Source organism: Chiloscyllium plagiosum, unplaced genomic scaffold (genome assembly GCF_037043375.1).
Source record: "Chiloscyllium plagiosum isolate Xiang-an unplaced genomic scaffold, Cpla_swu_hap1 HiC_scaffold_1, whole genome shotgun sequence".
Lineage (NCBI taxonomy): Eukaryota > Metazoa > Chordata > Chondrichthyes > Orectolobiformes > Hemiscylliidae > Chiloscyllium > Chiloscyllium plagiosum.
The window spans coordinates 121,519,553-121,539,578 of NW_028270139.1; the positions used below are offsets into that span (position 1 = coordinate 121,519,553).

At 41.2% G+C, this 20,026-nt stretch overlaps 1 protein-coding gene and 1 long non-coding RNA gene across 2 annotated transcripts in view; one reads left to right on the forward strand and one right to left on the reverse strand.

Annotated features, from left to right (window-relative positions):
- The window catches only part of adamts12 (ADAM metallopeptidase with thrombospondin type 1 motif, 12), a 569,649-nt gene that overhangs the window by 432,508 nt on the left and 117,115 nt on the right, over positions 1-20,026 (forward strand). Inside the window, exon 16 of the mRNA XM_043680588.2 lies at positions 7,008-7,149. Within this exon, the coding sequence (XP_043536523.2) occupies positions 7,008-7,149 (142 nt within the window). The remainder of the gene's footprint in view (positions 1-7,007; positions 7,150-20,026) is intronic.
- The window catches only part of LOC148152205 (uncharacterized), a 51,647-nt gene that overhangs the window by 2,871 nt on the left and 28,750 nt on the right, over positions 1-20,026 (reverse strand). The window lies entirely within an intron of this gene.

Below are 20,026 nucleotides of genomic sequence, written 5' to 3' on the forward strand. Positions count from 1 at the left end.
CCCCCCACACCAACTCACTGCCCTCATTCACCAACCTCAACTTGCTCCCCATATACTCCCAAAACTCCCAACTCTCCTCAACTCCCAAAAACCTTCAGCTTTCTCCCCCCACCTCTGTTCACTCCCCCAAAACACAACTCTGCCCCCAATTGACGACAACCCCCACCTTCTACAACCCCCACTCCTCCAACTCTCCCACACCCCAACTCCCCTGAAAACTTCCCCCCCTCCGTTAAGACCCCACAACACCATCCCCTGAACCCAAAACTCCCTACCCCATCACCTCATCACCCCAACTCACCCCACCGACAATTTAACGCACCCCCCCCTCCAACCCCATAACTCCCAACTCTCCCTACTCCCTCCATCAACATGTTTTAGGAAAGCAAATCTTAGCAGGACTAATACACTTAATGGTAAGGTCCTAGAGAATGTTGCTGAACGAAGATACCTTGGAGTGCAGGTTCACTCCCTCCATGGCAAGTATTTTCTTTCTTAATTATGGAGATAACAGGCCAGTTAGAACTTGGGTGACCAAATATTTGTGCACTCAGAGGGTATCATATTTGTGGATTTCTCTACCAGAGAACACTGAATATGTTCAAGGAAATGATGTTAAATCTTCGATGTTAAAGGCATCTGTACGATATGGAGAGAAAGCAGGAATGTTGTGTTTGGAGAGAATCAGTCATGATCATGTTGAAGGGTGGAGCAGGCTCAAGAGCCAATGGCCTGTCTTGCTGCTAGTTTCTCTTTATCTATGTGAGCAAAACTGCACTACACACAGTACTCCATTTAATGGCATGACTCCATTTAATTGTAATGAGACATCTTTATTCTAAATTCTCTTGTAATAAATGTTAATACCATTTGCCTTCTCATTAGTTTTCTGTACCTGCATGTTAACTGCCACATAACCCACCTAACCTCATAGTATTCCAATGAAGCACAGTCATAGTGTTCCTCCCACTGAGCTAGAAAATCCAGGTTCAAGTCTCACCCACCTCATGGGTGTGTTATGGCATGTCCAAACGGATCGATTAAAATAAATACCCAACAAGTATCTGACCAGTCACCAGTCTACCACTGCCTGATCTACTTGAACAATCATAACTGCCCTACCTCTTGTCCAGGTAGTCTGGGTTCCAGTCTCACCATCTGTAAGTCCATCTGAATAGTCTATGGCAGACATTAAGAATGGTTGAGTTTCCTGATCAGACAGGACTGTGAGGTAGCTGCAACACATCAGCCTCCCTACATTACAAGATCCCACATTTATTCAGTGGCTCATTAAAAAGCTATTCACATGTCCCAGAACTTTTCAGTGTGCTCATGAATTAGTTTATCAGAATATGGAAGCCAATGATGTGAAAAGAGGTAATATCTTGGCTTAGTATTGCATCACACAATGAGATAATGGATGAATCTTGGATCCCTTTTAAATATTCAGCCTTGAGAACTTTATGGAACAATGTATAAATAGTTGACACTTTATCATCATAATTGGTATAACAGCCCTGAGATAACATGGCTAAGGTTGAAAACTCACCCTCGATGGAATAATAAGTATGCATGTACAGTCTTGCTACCAGCATCTAAGGATTTGATTACACAGGATCATCTTTGCTGTGGTTCTTTATGAACAGATTGTGATTTAATTAGTTTTACTGAATTAATAAGTTATCTATTACTCAGCATGAATTTATATTTTCATATCAACATATTGTAAAATGATTCTGCAATTCAGATTGAAATAAGAAGCAGAATTAGATTTAATGCCAAGTGGGTCGAGAGCCAGATGGAAAGTAAAATTCAGTAGGTGCTATATGCTCACTGCCTACCAACCTACTCCCTGTTCCTACTAAAAACTAAAACTGTGGCAGATGCACATGCACTAATTGATATCTCAAATGGCCAATTAATGCTCACATGGGGGTGTTATGTAGCTGACCCTGGGATTTAACTAAGTATTGAGGAGTTGATTGGTCCTGATAGAGAAGGTTGGGGCCAGCTTGATAAAACTGAAGAGAGATTAGGCAAACTTGCATTGTTTCACTTGAATGTGAAACCCTGAGGGGTGGCCTGATAGAAGTTTACAAAATAATGAGACTCATGGATACGATGGATAGTCAGAGCCTTTTTCCCAGGGTAGAAATGTCAATTACTAGGGGGCATAGGATTAAGGTAAATGGGGCAGATGTGAGAGATGTAAGAGTCTAGATTTTTACACACATTGTGGTACTTGCCTGGAATGTGTTGCCGGAGGAGGTGGTGGAGACGGATACAATAGCAACATTTAAGAGGCATTTTGACAGATACATGAATAGGCAGGGAATAGAGGAATATGGACCACACAGAGGCACAGGGTTTTTTTTATTTTAGAATGATGTCATGTGTTGGCACAGGCTTGGTGGGCCAAAGGGCCTGTTCCTGTTCTGTTTTGTACTTTGTTCTTTGTTTAAGAGGCATCTTGATAGATACATGAATAGGCTTGGGGAGCTGATGGTCTAATGGTATTATTGCTGGACTGTTAATCCAGAAACTTAGCTCATATCATGGGTATCAAGGTTCAAATGCTGCCACTGCAGATGATGGAATTCGAATTCAATAATACAAATCTGCAATTTAGGGTCGAATGATGACCATTGCTGATTGTTGGAAAAACCCATCTGGCTCCCTAATGTCCTTTAGGGAAGGAAACTGCCAACCTTACCTAGTGTGGTCTACATGTGTGTCCAGACCCACAGCAATGTGGTTGACTCATTTGCTGACTGGGTAATTCAGGATGGGTAATAAATGATGGCCCAGCCAGCAATGCCCACATTCCATGAATGAGTACAAAGAAAGAATGGAGAGATACAGACCGCATAGAGACAACAGGATTTTAGTTTCGAAAGGCATCATGTGTCAGCAGAGGCTTGGTGGTCCAAAGGGCACAATCCTGTGCTGTACTATTATTTACTCCTCATAAAATATGAACTTCGCTCTAAGATGGAAAGTTCCACTTCTGAATGCTGTTACAATTGTGGTAATTCTCAAGGAAACTTGAGGTGGGCAAAAATACAGTCCTGCCAACGTCACTGCATTCCAAGAAAAACTAATACAGGAAGATTTATAAAATAGATGTTCAAAAGAAAAAGGTGCATGTGGAATCTTGCTTTCAATTTAGTTGTGAATATGTAGGAAAAGGGAGTCAGACTTGAGACAGTAAACAACTTCTGGAGTGTTCCAGAAGCACAAAGAGAGAAAAACTAAGCTTTTTGTACAATTAATTATAATTAAATTGAAAAAAAATCTTTGAACATAATTAATATAATAGCACAGTTTAAATGTTTACAATAGCAATATTCTGGTGAATGCTCAAATTAAAAATTAGGGTCTGATTAAAAGGTCTTTATGTTGTCCTGTTTTCAATTTAAGGATATGTGATAGGATTGTGAATAAAAGGATCCCCTGTTGGAGAAAAATCTATCCCTTACTAGCCTCATGATAATGACAGGAGTGACAATGTCTTGTTGAGATAGATAGGAATCTCACCTGTCTGCTCTGGGTAAGCTCTGCTAAACTTCTGTGACTGTAAGGTAAGGTGTAAAACCATGAGCAAAGTCTCCCACTGCTGGCTACTGGAAGTCTATCTGTGGATGGAAAACAATTGCAGACTAAGCCACACTGACAAGATAACTGATTAACTCACTCTGCATGCTCCCACATAAAGGATAGCCACAGACACTGCAGAGCAGTCACCACATCTAAACCGCAGTGTGGGTCATGGTTATCAAACAAAAAGAAGCAAATAATGAAATTCAGTGCAAAGCTTAAAAAGGAAACACAATCAGAATTTAGATTTGATTTTGCATTACATTCAACATTTGCATGTATGAAGAAATAACTGGGAAAGGTCATTTATCCCTCTAGCCTGCTCCATTATTTACTATGATCATGGCTAATGTGATTTCGTTCTGTGTCGTATGATTATGGCTTTGAATCCACATTCCTACTTATCCCAGACAGCTTTCACCATGTTTGTGAGCCAGGAACCTATCCACATCTACGTCAAAGGAATGCAATGATCTCCCCTCCACCACTCTATTGGGAAGAGAGTCCGAAAGATTCATAGCTCTCTGCAAGAAACCAATTCCTCCTCCTGTCTGCCCTAAAATAGAGACTCCTTGTATTTTTATACTGTCTCTCTCTGGTTCTAGTCTTTTCCACAAGAGAAAACATCTTTTAGCATCCATTCTGTCAATTCCCTTTCGTACCTTGCAATGATTCAGTAAGATCACCTCTTGTCATTCTAAACTGGAAAAGATACAAACCTTGTCTATTTCATCTTTCCTCATAAGATAACATCCCCCATTCAAATTAGCCATTGTTATAAAACGGAGGTTGACCCCTCTCTGAGAACTAAAACCAAAAACACCCAAAGAGGAGTGCCTCTTCCTATAATCTATAAAAGGATTGTGAAACGTGGTGTAAGGTGCTTCTCAGCAACTTCCAGTGGTGAAATAAAATAAATCCCAGCACTTACTTTAAAATTAACAAGTAACAATTTATTTATCTAACTCTAACAGTGAACAAATTAACTAAACGAGTAACAAACAAATAATTCCCTTCTAACCACTAACTATTAGCGAATAAAACAAAATTCTAATGTAATGCTGTTCCAATAAATATAGGTCGCTTTCATATAACAAAATAGAATTTAGTCTGTATCAGGGCAGCATGGTGGCTCAGTGGTTAGCACTGCTGCCTCACACCACCAGGGCCCCAGGTTTGATTCTAGCATAGGGCAACTGTCTGTGTGGAGTTTGCACATTCTTCCTATGTCTGCGTGGGTTTCCTCCCACAGGCCAGATGAATTGGCCAAGCTAAATTGCCCATAGTGTTAGGTGCATTAAGTCAGAGGGAAATGGGTCTGGGTGGGTTATTCTTTGGAGGGTCGGTGTGGACTTGTTGGGCCGAAGAGCCTGTTTCCACACTTTAGGGAATCTAATCTAAAAATTGCAGTCATGTTATATGTTTCCAGAATGTTCTGTGCCTCTTCTGTCAGGAAGGTTCTCTCTCTGTAGGTTCTTCTATCAGGAATGGTTTTTCTGTAGATTCTTCTCTCAGGAATTTAGGTGGTGTGCCACGGTATCATGATAAATAGATGGTGCTTTCTTTATGAGCTGATAGCTGTCATCTCTCAGATGACAGGTAGCCTGGGACTTTTTCCAACTGTCCTCTTCTTTTATACCCCTGTTGACCTAATATTATCTTTACAATTGGATTGGTCCTCTGTTGTCAAAACCATCAGATTTAAATTTGATAAGTTTTTGGGACCTAAGCACCTGGTTCAAGGTGATAGGTTGGAGAGGAGGGTGGAGCGGATAGATAGGAAAGATGATGGACAGGTCAAGAGGATGGTGCTAAGTTGGAAGCTTGTGACTGGGATAAGGTAGGGGGAGAGGAAATGAGGAAACTTGTGAAATCCACATTAATCCCATGTGGTTGCAGGGTCCCAAGGTGGAAGATGAGGCGTTCTTCCTCCAGGCGTCAAGTGGTTCGGGATTGGTGATGGACAAGGCCCAGGACCTGCATGTCCTTTGTGTAATGGGAGGGGGAGTTGAAGTGTTCCGCCATGGGTCGGTGGTTGGTGCGGGTGTCCCAGAGATGTTCTCTGAAATGATCCCCAAGTTGGCGTCTTATCTCCCTGATGTAGAGGAGACCACATCGGTGCAACGGATACAGTAGATGACATTTGTGGAGGTACAGGTAAATTTCTGTCAGATGTGGAAGGATCCTTTCGGACCTTGGACGGAGGTGAGGGGGCAGATGTGGGAGCAGGTTTTGCACTTGCTGCGGTGGCAGAGGAAGGTTTCCTTGCAAGGATGATTACCTTGAAGAGGTTCTCCTCCTCTTATTACATGGCCTCATTTCGCCCACCCCCATCTTATCCCAGTCTGCTCTACCCTCTTCTCTGACCTATCACCTTCTCCCCCACCTTCATCTACCTATTGCATTCTCAGCTACCCTCCCCCAGCCCCATTCCCCTACTATTTATACCTCAGTTCCCCGCCCCCAGCCTACAAGCCTCATTCCTGATGAAGTGCCTATGCCCGAAACGTCGATTCTCCTGCTTCTCGGATGCTGCCTGACCTGCTGTGCTTTTCCAGTAACACACTGTCAACTCTGATCTCCAGCATCTGCAGTAGTCACTTTCTCCTAATTAATATGTTTACAACCTTACATAAATAAGGAGAGTAAAAACTAAAAGCAACACTCCAAATGCGGCCTTACCAAACTGTATACAACTGTACCAAAACATTCACTTTACCTATCTATATTTTTTAAATCCAATCTTGGGATGTAGGCATTGCTGACTGACATTTATTCTGCTTGACTGCCACACAACATGCTTTCTTATACTTATCATTGTACCAGCAGCAATTTTGCAACCATTCATTTGGTTATCCAAATCATTGATCTCTGTGGCTCACTACTTGTTACACTCTGTCAGCCTGATAATGATTCATTCATGCCCAGTCTCTTCCATCTAAATCTCTAACCATGCCAATATGTTCCCCTTTCACCATGAACTCCTATTTTGCAAGGTAATCTTTGAAGAGGTACCTTGCCAAATGCTTTCTGGAAATCAAAGTACAGTACATCCACTTCATTGCTTGTTATTTCTTCAAGGAACTGTTCATAAATCAGTCCAACATGATTTCTCTTTCACAACAATACTCTCTCTTGTTCACTGATTTCATGAAGATTTTCCAAGTGCCCTGCTAGACCCTACTTAATGATTGATTCCAGTGCTTTCCCTTGATGGAAGTTTGATGAAATTTGAATCCAAAGAAGATATTTAGCTGAATTTTCTAAATCAAATGAACCTCAGTAATCGTGAATCAAGCCAATCCAGTTCAAGTGCAATTCTGTTGCATATTAAATATCTCTAGATTTTGCAACTGGAGTGATTGGCTTCTGTCTGAAATTCATTTAACGATGAAACTCTTAACTTACAGCTACTGTTCCAAGAAAAGAACCCTGGTGTTCGTTATGAATATACTATCAAGAAAGACACAGAGGAAGAGAACACAATAGGACAACCAGAATTCTTTTGGAAATTTGGAGCTTGGACTGATTGCAGTGCTCCATGTGGAACAGGTGAAGTATCTACAACTAGTTTCCTGATAGGTTGCCTTAAGCTTGTCACAGAATTGATCTTCAACACATTCTTATTCTTGCGAATCTGTTTCCCTCATGAGTCTTTGTTTAAGAATTATATGTACCCCATGTTATCTCTTGTTTCAAACTTGAATCTCCACACCAGAGAGCAGAATCTTCCCATGAGGGAAAATGTTGGTTTTGTTTCTGAGTTCCAAATGTTGACTGTCACCCCTACCCCACTCTCCCAAGTTGAAATGATCATTCACTGTGATTCTCACAAGCCAGAAGATGGGCTTTTCTATCAGATTTAAGGAGAGTACACAGGCTGTCAAAGCAAGAGGGTCAATTAGAAATGTCCCAAGCTCAAAGGATCAGCAAGACATCATGGAAGGTAAGTAAGAAAAAGATTTCTTCAACATGGACATGCCCTCTCTTTCCAAAGACAGAAATTTGGAAATGGCACTTGCACACAGAATACCATTGTCTAGTCTCAGTCACATTCTGTAAACCTGCAAAATGACGTCCCAACTCCTCTACTCAGTGCACTGACCAATGAAGGCAAGCATATCAAATGCCTTCTTCACCACCCTGTCTACCTGCAACTCCACTTTCAAGGAACCAGGTCTCTTTGTTTGCCAACACTACCCCGGGCCCTACCATTAACTGTATAGGTCCTGCCCTGGTTTGCCTTACCAAAATGTGGATACGTGGGGGGAGATAAGTGCAGTCTATTTTCCTATGGATCACCAGAAAGAGCCAACCTGATAAGACTGTGGTGTACAAAGATAAGTGCACATGTTACCAGTGAAGTGGGATGGCTGGCATTGCAGAAAGAAACTCAGTGATCTTCTGTGTTTTTCAAAGCTAAGTGTCACTGGCTTCTGTCTGCTTACCTGCAATCCAGAGGCACCCCCCCCGACTGCCACTGCACACCATCTCACCAAGGCTCAGTTACTACAACTGTCAGTATAGCATGTAAGAGGTTGATCTAAAAGCAAAACAAAAGGCACTGCAAACCCAGCTAACTCATTCTGCAAGCGGATTCCAACCGGGCTATCTCAGGCTGGCACTGTGCTCTGTCATGTTGTCTGGAATAGGTCTTCTGATCAATGCGTTAATCATCAATTTCAGATTGTCAATCTGGTCTCCTTGTTATATAAAGGATGCTGTGAAGCTTTAAACGGTTCAGAAAAGATTTACAAGAATGTTGCCAGGGTTGAAGATTTTGAACTATTGGAAGAGGCTGAACAGGCTGGGGCTGTTTTCCCTGGAGTGTTGAAGGCTGAGGGGTGATCTTAGAGGTTTATAAAATCATGAGGGGCCTGGATAGAGTGAATAGGCAATGCCTTTCCCCTGGGTTTGGGGAGTCCTAAACTCGAGGGCATAGGTTTAAGGTAAGAGGTGAAAGATTTAAAAGGGATCTAAAGGGCAACTTTTTCATGCAGAGGGTGGTGCATGTATGAAATGAGCTGCCAAAGGAAGTGGTGGAGGCTGGTGCAATTGCAACATTTAAAAGGCATCTGGATGGGCAGATGAATAGGAATGGTTTAGAGCGGTATGGGCCATATGCTGGCAAATGGGACTAGATTAACTTAGGATATCTGATCGGCATGGACAAGTTGGCCCAAAGGGTCTGTTTCTGTGCTGTTCACCTTTAAGACTCTATGACTCTAAATCTTGTCTGCATCCAGGGTATCCCATGCACCCTGAGTTTGTCAGCTCAAGTTGTCCAATGTACTCAATGTCAGACACAGGAGATCCTTTCAGGGTTATACTGCAATGATTCACCAGAGCAGTGCATGCATCAAAGCACCATCTTAAGGAGGTATATAGTCTATTCAATATGGCCCTGGAAGGAGCATGAGCAATACTGTATCTTCATTCTGTGTCACTCCAAGGCTGTCGTAAAGGTGCAGCACAGTTTTAAAAGGGTACATCTTACCTTCCACAGCTATCCCTGTATGGGCTAAGAACCTTGAAAGGACATGGGAACATCAGGGTTTGCTAATATGTAAGATTTGTGGCAGTTCCTAGGCTATCTGACACACCCCTTTGGAATTTGACACCAGAGTGTTATGGACCAGACTAGGCCAGACCCCCTCAAATTAATTTGAGAAGGTAGCCTAGACCCTAACTTTTTCTTATTTTAAAGGTAAATGTAAAGTGGGTGTTCCAATGGGTGATGCAACAGGTCAAACCACTCGACGTTAAGCGAAACACAATTTATTTAAACACGATAGTTAAAATACAAACAAAAGGAAGTAGAATTTGGAATAACTTGCTAGTGGAAAACTTAATGGAATAATGGATGCAGTACCATTACTAATTAACGGATACAATATAGGCAAATGTGAGGACTGCAGATGCTGGAAACCAGAGTCTAGATTGGAGTGGTGCTGGAAAAGCACAGCAGGTCAGGCAGCATCTGAGGAGCAGGAAAATCGACATTTCGGGCAAAAGCCCTTCATCAGGAATAGAGGCAGGGTGCCTGCAGAGTGGAGAGATAAATGAGAGGGGGGTGGGGTTGGGGAGAAAGTAGCATAGAGTACAATAGGTGAATGGGGGTGGGGATGAAGGTGATAGGTCAGAGAGGAGGGTAGGGGAAGGTAGCAAAGAGTACAATAGGCGAATGGGGGTGGGGATGGAGGTGATAGGTCAGAAAAGAGGGTGGAGTGGATAGGTGGGAAGGGAGATTGGCAGGTAGGACAAGTCATGGAGACAGTGCTGAGCTGATACAATATAGTAACATCCCATAAACACAGCCCTTGGCAAAAAGGTAAATTCAGACACAGATAGTTTCCCAAGGGAACAACATCAAGAGAGATTTCAGAGAAAGTCACAGTTCAGAATTATTTACTGAAGCTTGCAAACTTTCTGGGGCCCAAAACAGTTTCTCCCTGCTACAGCTAAAAAAAAATAGAAAATCTGATCTGGTTACTCCTCTTCCATTGTTGTAACTGCTTTAAAAATACTGAAAGGTCTCTTAAACTATTGCATTAGGCTAGCTCCCATAGTCACTTTACCACCTCTGCCTTTACAACCCCTCTTCAAAAAAAACCCAGGACAAAATAACTTTATTAAAGTGACAGCATCATCACAAGTGGTCACAGATAAGTTGGATATTGATGGAGTAGAAGCTTTTCCTGTTGATGTACCTTGCAGGTTGTTGCTAAAGTGCTCTCAAACACACTTGGAGGAAGATAGCAATGGGGGAGAATCCTATTATCCAAGCTGCTTGATTTTCCTGATCCTGGGGGTATATACTTTCATGTGGAAAAATGTCATCAGTAATATCCCAGATTTGTAGTAAGGATTGTGAGATGCCACACATACCCCCGTTACTCTTTGAAACGAGCCACTGGTGACATAAAGATTCAGGGCAGCTGTGACCTGGATGGGCCGTGCATGGAATGTACCCACGTCCTTTGGAGGGCAAATCCTTCTCCAGCAGATGCCACTGTTCAGTATGATGGACTGGGAAACCCTTAATCAGCAAATGTGCTATCTTTCAGACAGTTGAAGAAAATTACAATGATGCCCTATAAAGGCAAGGTCTCAAATGAACTCAAGAAATAAGAGCAGATGTAATCTGTTGCAGGTATAGGCTATTCAGCTCCTCAAGTCTACCCCACCATTCCATAAGATCATGATTAATCTGCTTTAGGCCTCAACTCATTTTATATGCCAGCTCCTCATGGCCCTCATCTTCTTGGTACTGCAAAAGTCTATGCAAGTAACTTCCACGGTCTCTGAGGTAGAAAATTCCAGACATTCTTCACTGTCTGAGTGAAGAAATTCCTTTGCATCTCTTTTTTAATGAGGTCCTCTTAATCTGTAACTACATCTCCTCATTCGACATTCCCCTGTTAATGGAACAATCCACCCAGTTAACCTCCCATGATACCTTGTGCATTTTAATAAGATCACCCTTCATTCTTCTAGATTGAGGCAAGGAGTCTTCCCATGGAGGTCATTGCCATGCTTTGAGAAGGTGCTCTGAGGTGTGCAGTCTTATGCAATTATGCATTCCACAACCAAGGATTTCACCCTACTTTGGAAGTATAATTCTTCTAGTAAGCCACCATGATAGTCCCTTAATGCCATCCCAAAGAAAAAGCTGCTTTCCACATTACAGACCATCTCCATGCATACCGACAGTTCAGCGAGCAAATGTGATAACTGCAAAATGCTTGCTATGGAATGAGTTTATGAAATGGAACTTCACGTTCAACTTTTAAATGCCCCATTCCCATTGCAGTTGCTTTGTTGACATGACAAGGAGGCGATTAGTGTGCAGAATGTGATGTTGGCTGGATAGCTGGTTTGCAATGCAAAGTAATGCCAAAAGCATGGGTTCACTTTATGCACCAGCTGTGGTTACATGAAGGCCTCTCCTTCTCAGCTTCTGCCTTTGTCTGAAGTATGGTGACTCATCAGCAGGTTGGACTATGCCAACTTTATCTGATAGTATTTAAATGCAAGAAAGAATTTGCTTAATTATCATGCCTATAGATTTAACTTGATTGTAGCTTCCAATTCCCAGTGTTGAGAGTTTGGTAATCTTTTCCATAGTCACTTAATTGAGCTTAGATTTTCTCAACTTCATATAAACCCTTCAGGATTCTGATCAAACACTTCTGGTTGGAAGCTTTCAAAACTAAGAATCTTATTCTGATGTAACCTATTTCCTAACAGTTCTCAACTATCTCCTAACTTCAGGAGAAACTGTTTCATACATCTAACTTCGACCAAGTCCTGTGTAAGCTAAGAAAAAAACACTTGTATAAGGTTTGGAATTTGACCCTAATCAAAAGAAAAGTTCCTGATCCTTCTAAACAGAAAACTAATTCATGGTCCTTCTAAACAGAAAACTAATTCTGTCCACTTGTAAAATATCTCCCAATGCAAAAGAAGGTTTCTCCTTGACCAGCTGCAGAGTTGTACCAGTTCTGTGCTCAACATATTGTGCTCCTAAATTAACCTCAAGAGAGTGCCCACAGAGGTGAAAGTGTTTGAGCTGGAGGAGGGTGCTGTTGGAAGTCTGCCAGTGGATCTGTTGAGGTTTTGGTGATTGCCCCTCATAGATAGTGGTGGTGCTGATGGTCTCTGTCACTGACCTCTTTGTGGAGGTTCACTGGGTTCTGCTAGTGCCTGTGTAAGAGAGTGGAAATTAGCCACAGAAGATTAATAAAAGCTGGTGCAGATTAAGAATGAGTTGGCGCTAGTGGTAGTGAGAAAACAGCACAGCAAAATGAAGCTTACTGAGTTGCACATTGTGGTCTCTGTATCCCCACATGAAGGCCAACTCCCCCATCAGATTTTCCTGAATCAAGACAAAGTGAGGGGCTGAGTATAGTACAGTTGGATGCAAGAACAGTTAGTATTAATGCAGGAATAAAAGAGGTGGTGAACTCTGAGTGAGTTGGAAGCACTGAGGGCACAAAGCATGGAGGATGACAGCCGTTTGGGAGAATCAGGTGGCTGAAAGCCATTGAGTGGACATAAACTAAAAATGATACCTCCAAAGCACACCACTCTCTCAGTACAACACTAATGTGCTTAGATTGGCAGCACAGTGCCTCAGTGGTTAGCGCTGCTGCCTCACAGCACCAGAGACTCGGGTTTGATTCTGTCTTGAGCGATTGTCTGCACGTACTCCCTGTGTCTGTTTGGGTTTCCTCCAGATGTTCTGGATTCTCCCACAGTCCAAAGCTGTGCAGGTTAGGTGGATTGGCCATGCTAAATCACCCACAGTGGCCATGCATGCACAGGCTGTGTGGATTAATGATGGGAAATACAGAGTTACAGGGACAGGGTAGGGCGTTGAATTTGAGTGGTGTGTTGTTTAGAGGGTAAGTGTGGACTTTATGGGCTGAATGGTCTCCTTCTACACTGTCAGGATTCTATGATTCTCAATGTTAACATGAGGCTACCATCGCTTCAAGATATGAATGCTACAATTGAATCAAATCTGTGTGATTTATTTCACATCACAAATTGCAGACTTAACAGGTACTTCAAATACTTATAATAAGAAAAACGCAAGCCATGTAGCAAATTTAATGCATAAAAGATAGATAAAAAGACAGATAGATATCATCCATATTAGGCTTCAGCTATTTTTCATAGAAGAAAGCTTTCCAAGTTGTGGTCTTGTGATTTATGGCATCTTCAGCTTCAGATTGATTATTATCACTGTAACCACTTGACCTAGTTTATTTTATTCACCACTTATCCTTCAAGTCAGAGATATGGTCTTTCCAAAACTGATATATGATTTGTAAACAATTTCTGATATGTTTGTCATATTCAGTTTTGCTATTAAAGCAAAGAACAAGGAACAGTACAACACAGGATCAGGCCTTTCGGTCCAGCAAGCCAGCAGCGACACATTGCCTTTCAAAACTTAATCCTTTGCCTCCACGTAGTCTGTATCTCTCTCTTCCCTGCCAATTCATGTATCTATCAGGCTGCATCTTAAATGTTGCTGTTGGATCCACCACTACCACCTCCTCTGGCAGCACCTTCCAAGCACTTTACCACCCTTTGTATAAAATAACCTATGTCACAAATCTCCTTTAAACTTATCTGCTTTTACCCTCGGCCGATGTCCCCTAGTAAATCACATTTCTACCCTGGGAAAAAGAATCCGACTAACCATGCCTCTCATAATTTTGTAATGACTAACAGGTTGATGTTCAAGCGAAAAGAGTTTGTCCGATCTCTCCTCAGTGTTAGTTTGAAACCATTTAGATTGGAAAAGATATTCAGCTTTATTGCATGTTCTGGATGTCTGTGCTGCCTGTAACATTTATAGAGTGTTAATGTCTTGAGATTTCAGGACAAGCATCTTGGCTTCACTTCCCTTCCCATGGCCCTGGTTTAATCTATTCCCTTATTTAGTATGATGCCTTGTAATTATTGGCAGTAGTCAACAGTTTCCACAGGAACTTTAAACATGGCGTTTAGTTATCTCATTAAACAAATTTGGACTTGGCGTTCTCTATTTATTGAGAAATAGATTTACTGAATGTACCAATTATCAAATTTGAATTATTGCATTCATAAATTCATGTCAGGTTGTACATGTATAATACCAGAGCCATAATACAGTGACCTTCTTGACTCACTTTTAAACCTGAAAGTAGAAAATGTGTAAAGAAAATGCTCTATCAACGAACTATCCTCCAAAGATTTGTCATAAAATCATTACGGCAAATACAGGAGGCAATTCAGACCATTGAACCAGTGCTGGCTCTCTTTAGAGTAATCCATTTCAGTCCCATTTCACCCTTCTGTCCCCAGGAACCTGTAGGTTTATTCTCCTCAATTGCCTGTCCAATTTCCTTCTGAAATCAATTATCATGTCAGCGGACTCCAAAACAATGGAATGGTTTTCCCAGCTAGTACCATCCAACACACTCATTTCCTTCTTTCTTTTTCATGGTCCTATATACTGCTGCCCTTCCCACTCCTAAATTAGCTCCAGTACTTTTTTTGTCTGAACAGCTCCAGAGCAAGTCAAAGACCCAGATCAAATATATTCTTTTTCTTTTTGTTTAATTCTAGCAGTTTCTGATACACGACATGTTTTGCAGTTTGTGGCCTCAAAAGGCATATAAAAGCGAGTCAGAGAAGTCACATCAATTTTTTTGGCTCACAACTCAACAAAGAAAACAAGCATTCATTGTAAGATCTGACAAAAATGAAATACTTTGAAGCTTTCAGCAAGCTCTGATTTGATTATAAGGTTTGATTTTTCTGAACACAGTTTTATGACAGTGTAACTCATTCATACTTGTTTGATGTACACATGCCAATGAGCGTGCTTTTATGTTGACAAGAAATTTGTCAAACCCTGAGCATCAGCCAAAACAAAAGAGCAACTCCATTCAATAATGATACGACTAATTAAAACATTTGTAAATTAGAATAAAAACAGAAGGTATTGAAAATATTTTTGAAGAGAAACAGATTAAAGGGTTCTTGTTTTGGGGTTGGGACCTCAATGTCAGAGTCAGTAACAGGTAGTTATTATCTGATAATTAGACTGATTAGACTAGATTAGATTAGACTATTTACAGTGTGGAAACAGGCCCTTCGGCCCAACAAGTCCACACCGACCCGCCGAAGCGCAACCCACCCATACCCCTACATTTACCCCTTTAACCTAACACTACGGGTAATTTAGCATGGCCAATTCACCTGACCCGCACATCTTTGTGACTGTGGGAGGAAACCGGAGCACCCGGAGGAAACCCACGCAGACACGGGGAGAACGTGCAAACTCCACACAGTCAGTCGCCTGAGTCGGGAATTGAACCCGGGTCTCTGGCGCTGTGAGGCAGCAGTGCTAACCACTGTGCCACCGTGCCGCCCACTAAATCTGCCAGGAATGGCTGAGATCACATGGAACCAGGGAACAAGGGGTATGTTAATAAAGGATCATTGAGTGAGAGCTTGTTTGAGTGTTAACTAGAGTGTGGAACAAATAATCAGCATGTTGGAATGTTGTAAAGTGTGAGTTGGAATAGACTCTGACTAGAAAGGTATGTGCCTAGACTCTGTCTAACCAACATTTATCCTCTGGGGTCAATCAGTGGTAGTCGAGGATAGTTAACTGTTCGAAGTGGTTGAAAACTACACATTATTCTTACAAAAGAATGATTTGGAAAAGGCTTCAGAGAGCTGGTTGAACCAAAATCTGAAGTGTGAGGGTATGATCATCTAGGCTTGTTTTCAGAATGTGAATCTAATAAGCAGTGAAAGGAAGTAACCATCCAACATTACTTCTTTATTTAAGGAAAACAAAGCATAAAAAGTAGGAGAAGAAGCAATGTGAACCAGAGACTGATGATTTGGACATAGATGAAGGTTTAAAAAAATTTTTAATTTTTAAAAAATTTTTTTTTCAGAAAGGTGACCTAGAAAGATGAGGTGGATCTTACTGAACCTTCCATAATGCTGAAAGAGTTGACATGGAGAAGATGTTACCACTAACAGGGCACAGACTCAGAGTAAAGGGGCAACCTTTTAGATGAGGTGGAATTTCTTCAGCCAGAGGGCATTTAATCTGTGAAGCTCATTGCCACAGAATGATGTGGAGACCAAGTCATTGAGTGTATTTAAGACAGAGATCGATAGGTTCCTGATTAGTAACAGGATTAACAGTTACGGGAAGAAGACTGGAGAATGAGGTTTAGAAACATGTCAACCATGACCAAATAGTAGAGTAGATATAAAAACAGAGGTTGCTGGAAAAACCTCAGCAGAACTGTACTGCGGAAGGGTCACCAGACCTGAAATGTTAACACTGGTTTGTCTTCACAGATGCTGCCAGACCTGCTGAGTTTTTCCAGCAATTTCTGTTTTATTTCAGATTTACAACATCTGTAGTTCTTTCAGTTTTATTTAGCAGGGCGGACATGATGAGGCAAATGGCTTAATTCTACTGCTGCTCCTTACAGTCTTAGGGATTTAGTCTCTGCTGATGTGGCATGGTGAGATTTTGGCAAATTCAGAAAGAATGAAGGTATTTCCATAGAAGAGTACATAATGAAATTCAGTGGATTGTATGCAAGTTTGAAGAAGTTCTATTTGGAAGTTCCCCAATCTGTGCTGGCATCTTGGCTGTCAGACTGTGCCAAAGTAGACTTCTAGTTTTGACAGAAGTCAAATTTACAGTGAATATATACTGTGAGAACAAGTATTGGAAGCAGAGAAAAAAGTCCTTTATACACTTAATGGTAAGGTCCTCGGGAGTGTTGCTGAACAAAAAGACCTTGGAGTGCAGGTTCATTGCTCCTTGAAAGTGGAGTTGCAGGTAGATAGGCTAGTGAAGAAGGCGTTTGGTATGCTTTCCTTTATTGGTCAGAGTATTGAGTACAGGAGTTGGGAGGTCATGTTGCGGCTGTACAGGACATTGGTTAGACCACTGTTGGAATATTGCGTGCAATTCTGGTCTTCTTCCTATCGGAAAGATGTTGTGAAACCTGAAAGGGTTCAGAAAAGATTTACAAAGATGTTGCCAGGGTTGGAGGATTTGAGCTATAGGGAGAGGCTGAACAGGCTGGGGCGTGGAAGGCTGAGGGATGACCTTATAGAGGTTTACAAGCTTATGATGGGCATGGATAGGATAAATAGACAAAGTCTTTTTCCTGGGGTCGGGGAGTCCAGAACTAGAGGCATAGGTTTAGAGTGAGAGGGGAAAGATATAAAAGAGACCTAAGGGACAACTTTTTCACACAGAGGGTGGTACGTGTATGGAATGACCTGCCAGAGGAAGTGGTGGAGGCTGGTACAATTGCAACATTTAAGAGGTATTTGGATGGGTACATGAATAGGAAAGGTTTGGAGGGATATGGGCCGGGTGCTGGCAGGTAGGACTAGATTGGGTTGGGATATCTGGTCGGCGTGGACAGGTTGGACTGAACGGACTGTTTCCATGCTGTACATCTCTATGACTCTAAAAGTGTATCCCTTTCTGTATTGTTCTTTGCACAAATGATGCAATCAGCTATGCAAACAAAAAAAGGGGGACAATTTTTAATGGGTTAATGGGACCACTTAGAAACAGGAGACAGGCAAAAGTACAAAAGAAGAAATTTAAGTAAGAGAAATAAGAACAGAATTGCCTTTGACAAGTATGAGATGTGAAAAAAAATTGGGACTTAAAATAAAAGAATGACTGCACCCTGTAGTCAGTCTATATTTCCAGTACGATTCAAAGTAATGTGGAGCTTGGAATATCCCAAACAATAAAATAGCCAATTCAAAACTACCAGATGTCTCTGAGTAATAAAGATTGGAATAAAGTAAATTTAGAACATAGAACATAGAACAGTACAGCACAGAACAGGCCCTTCAGCCCACGATGTTGTGCCGACCACTGATCCTCATGTATGCACCCTCAAATTTCTGTGACCATCTGCATGTCCAGCAGTCTCTTAAATGTCCCCAATGACCTTGCTTCCACAATTGCTGCTGGCAACGCATTCCATGCTCTCACAACTCTCTGTGTAAAGAACCCGCCTCTGACATCCCCTCTATACCTTCCGCCAAACAGCTTAAAACTATGACCCTCATGTTAGCCATTTCTGCCCTGAGAATTTGTGAGTTTCCACCTATTTCCTATGATGTTAACACACTAAAACTTTTAAAGAGAGCAAACTTTATTTGTAAAAGAGCAGGAATCAATTATTTCATTAGCATGAAGTAGTATCTAGTGATATACCACTGTCATTAAATAGGCCATTGATGACAAAGCTATTGTGTTTGGAAAGTCTGTGACTTTGTACATCACAGTCGAGCCACTATTATATGGAACATAACCTTTCCACTGAAATCAAACAATGATATGGTATCAGGGCAGAAATTTCCAAGTCAAAAAGTTAATAATGTTAAAACAACCTCAGCAGTTCAACCAGCCCTTTTCCAAAAGGTTAGGTATATTTTTAAAGAATGTGGGAGAAAGGAATACAATAGGCTTATAGAAAAAAAATACATGTTAGATATAAGATTAAAATACATGCTAGATTTAAGATTGTGAAAACAATATTGGAAGGATGCAGCCTATAGCGAATCTGTCTTTAGTGTGTGATTTCACCAAACTAGTGGTAGTGGATTTAAAAGTGTGGGTAAAGAAAAATATAATTTTACATTTTATAATTTTGGAAAACAGATATGGTCAGTATGAATAATACATAGGGAAAGGTTAAAAAAACTTTGGATAAGATAATGGAAAAAATAGCTGAGGTCTGAATTTGGACAACTGACAAAATTTCTCATTAATAATGGAGGGGTCTGGCTAATTATGAATGTAAAGATGTGTACACAAATATGCAGGTAATAGTTATAAATACAGCAGTCCAAAAGCTCTTTTAGCATCAGGTTACATGTAAGGAATCACACAATAATAACCAAAATTGTTCATAAATATTGCAGATCAGCCAAACTGTAAGTTATTACTGCAGATGGCTGAAGGATATAATATGTAATAGTTTTTGATACAAATCATAAACTTCTGTCAATGAGCTCCTAGGTTGGAAAGGGACTGCAATTAGCTATTTTTTTATACATTTGAATGTATTTCACACTGACAGAAAGGCTTTCGTTAAAAGCCAAAATCTCAGAAAGAATTTGGAGAGCCTTACGATAGAACGTAAGGCCATTGGAAGCCAGTTTCAATCAGGGAAACATGGTTTATTATAAAAGAGAAAAGCTCAAAGTGTGGAGACGCCCAGGAATGATGACTCGTAAAGATGAAAAAAACAATCATTGTGCAACTTTGGACCCAGACTGTTTGAATATACTCAGAAACAGTGAGGTCTGCAGATGCTGGAGGTCAGAGTTGAGAGTGTGTTGCTGGAAAAGTACAGCAGGTCAGGCAGCATCCGAGGAGCAGAAAAATTGACGTTTCGGGCAGGAGCCCTTCATCAGGAATTTTCCTGCTCCTTGGATGCTGCCTGACCTGCTGTGCATTTCCAGGAACACAATCTCAACTCATGTTTGAGTACGTCCCTCAAGATTGCTCAGTATTGATATCAGAATTGCAGGTTCTAAAAGAATTATAAAAGGTACCAGGGAACCTTTTCTGATGACCAAACTGAGGCCATTGGTCACAAAGAACAAATACCAAAATGAGTACCGAAGTTAAATAGTCACAAGAAGGGGCTGGTCAATAGAGAAATGTGACTATGATAAGTAGAGCAGGGAATGCCACTGGGAAATATAACAAACAATTGAATGTACAATACAAGGGACAGGAGGTTAAAACTATGGGTTGAAAACATGAGGTAGAAAAATAGGAGTCCAGAAATACAGTGTTAAAAAACACTCAACACCAGGTTATAGTCCAACAGGTTTAATTGGAAGC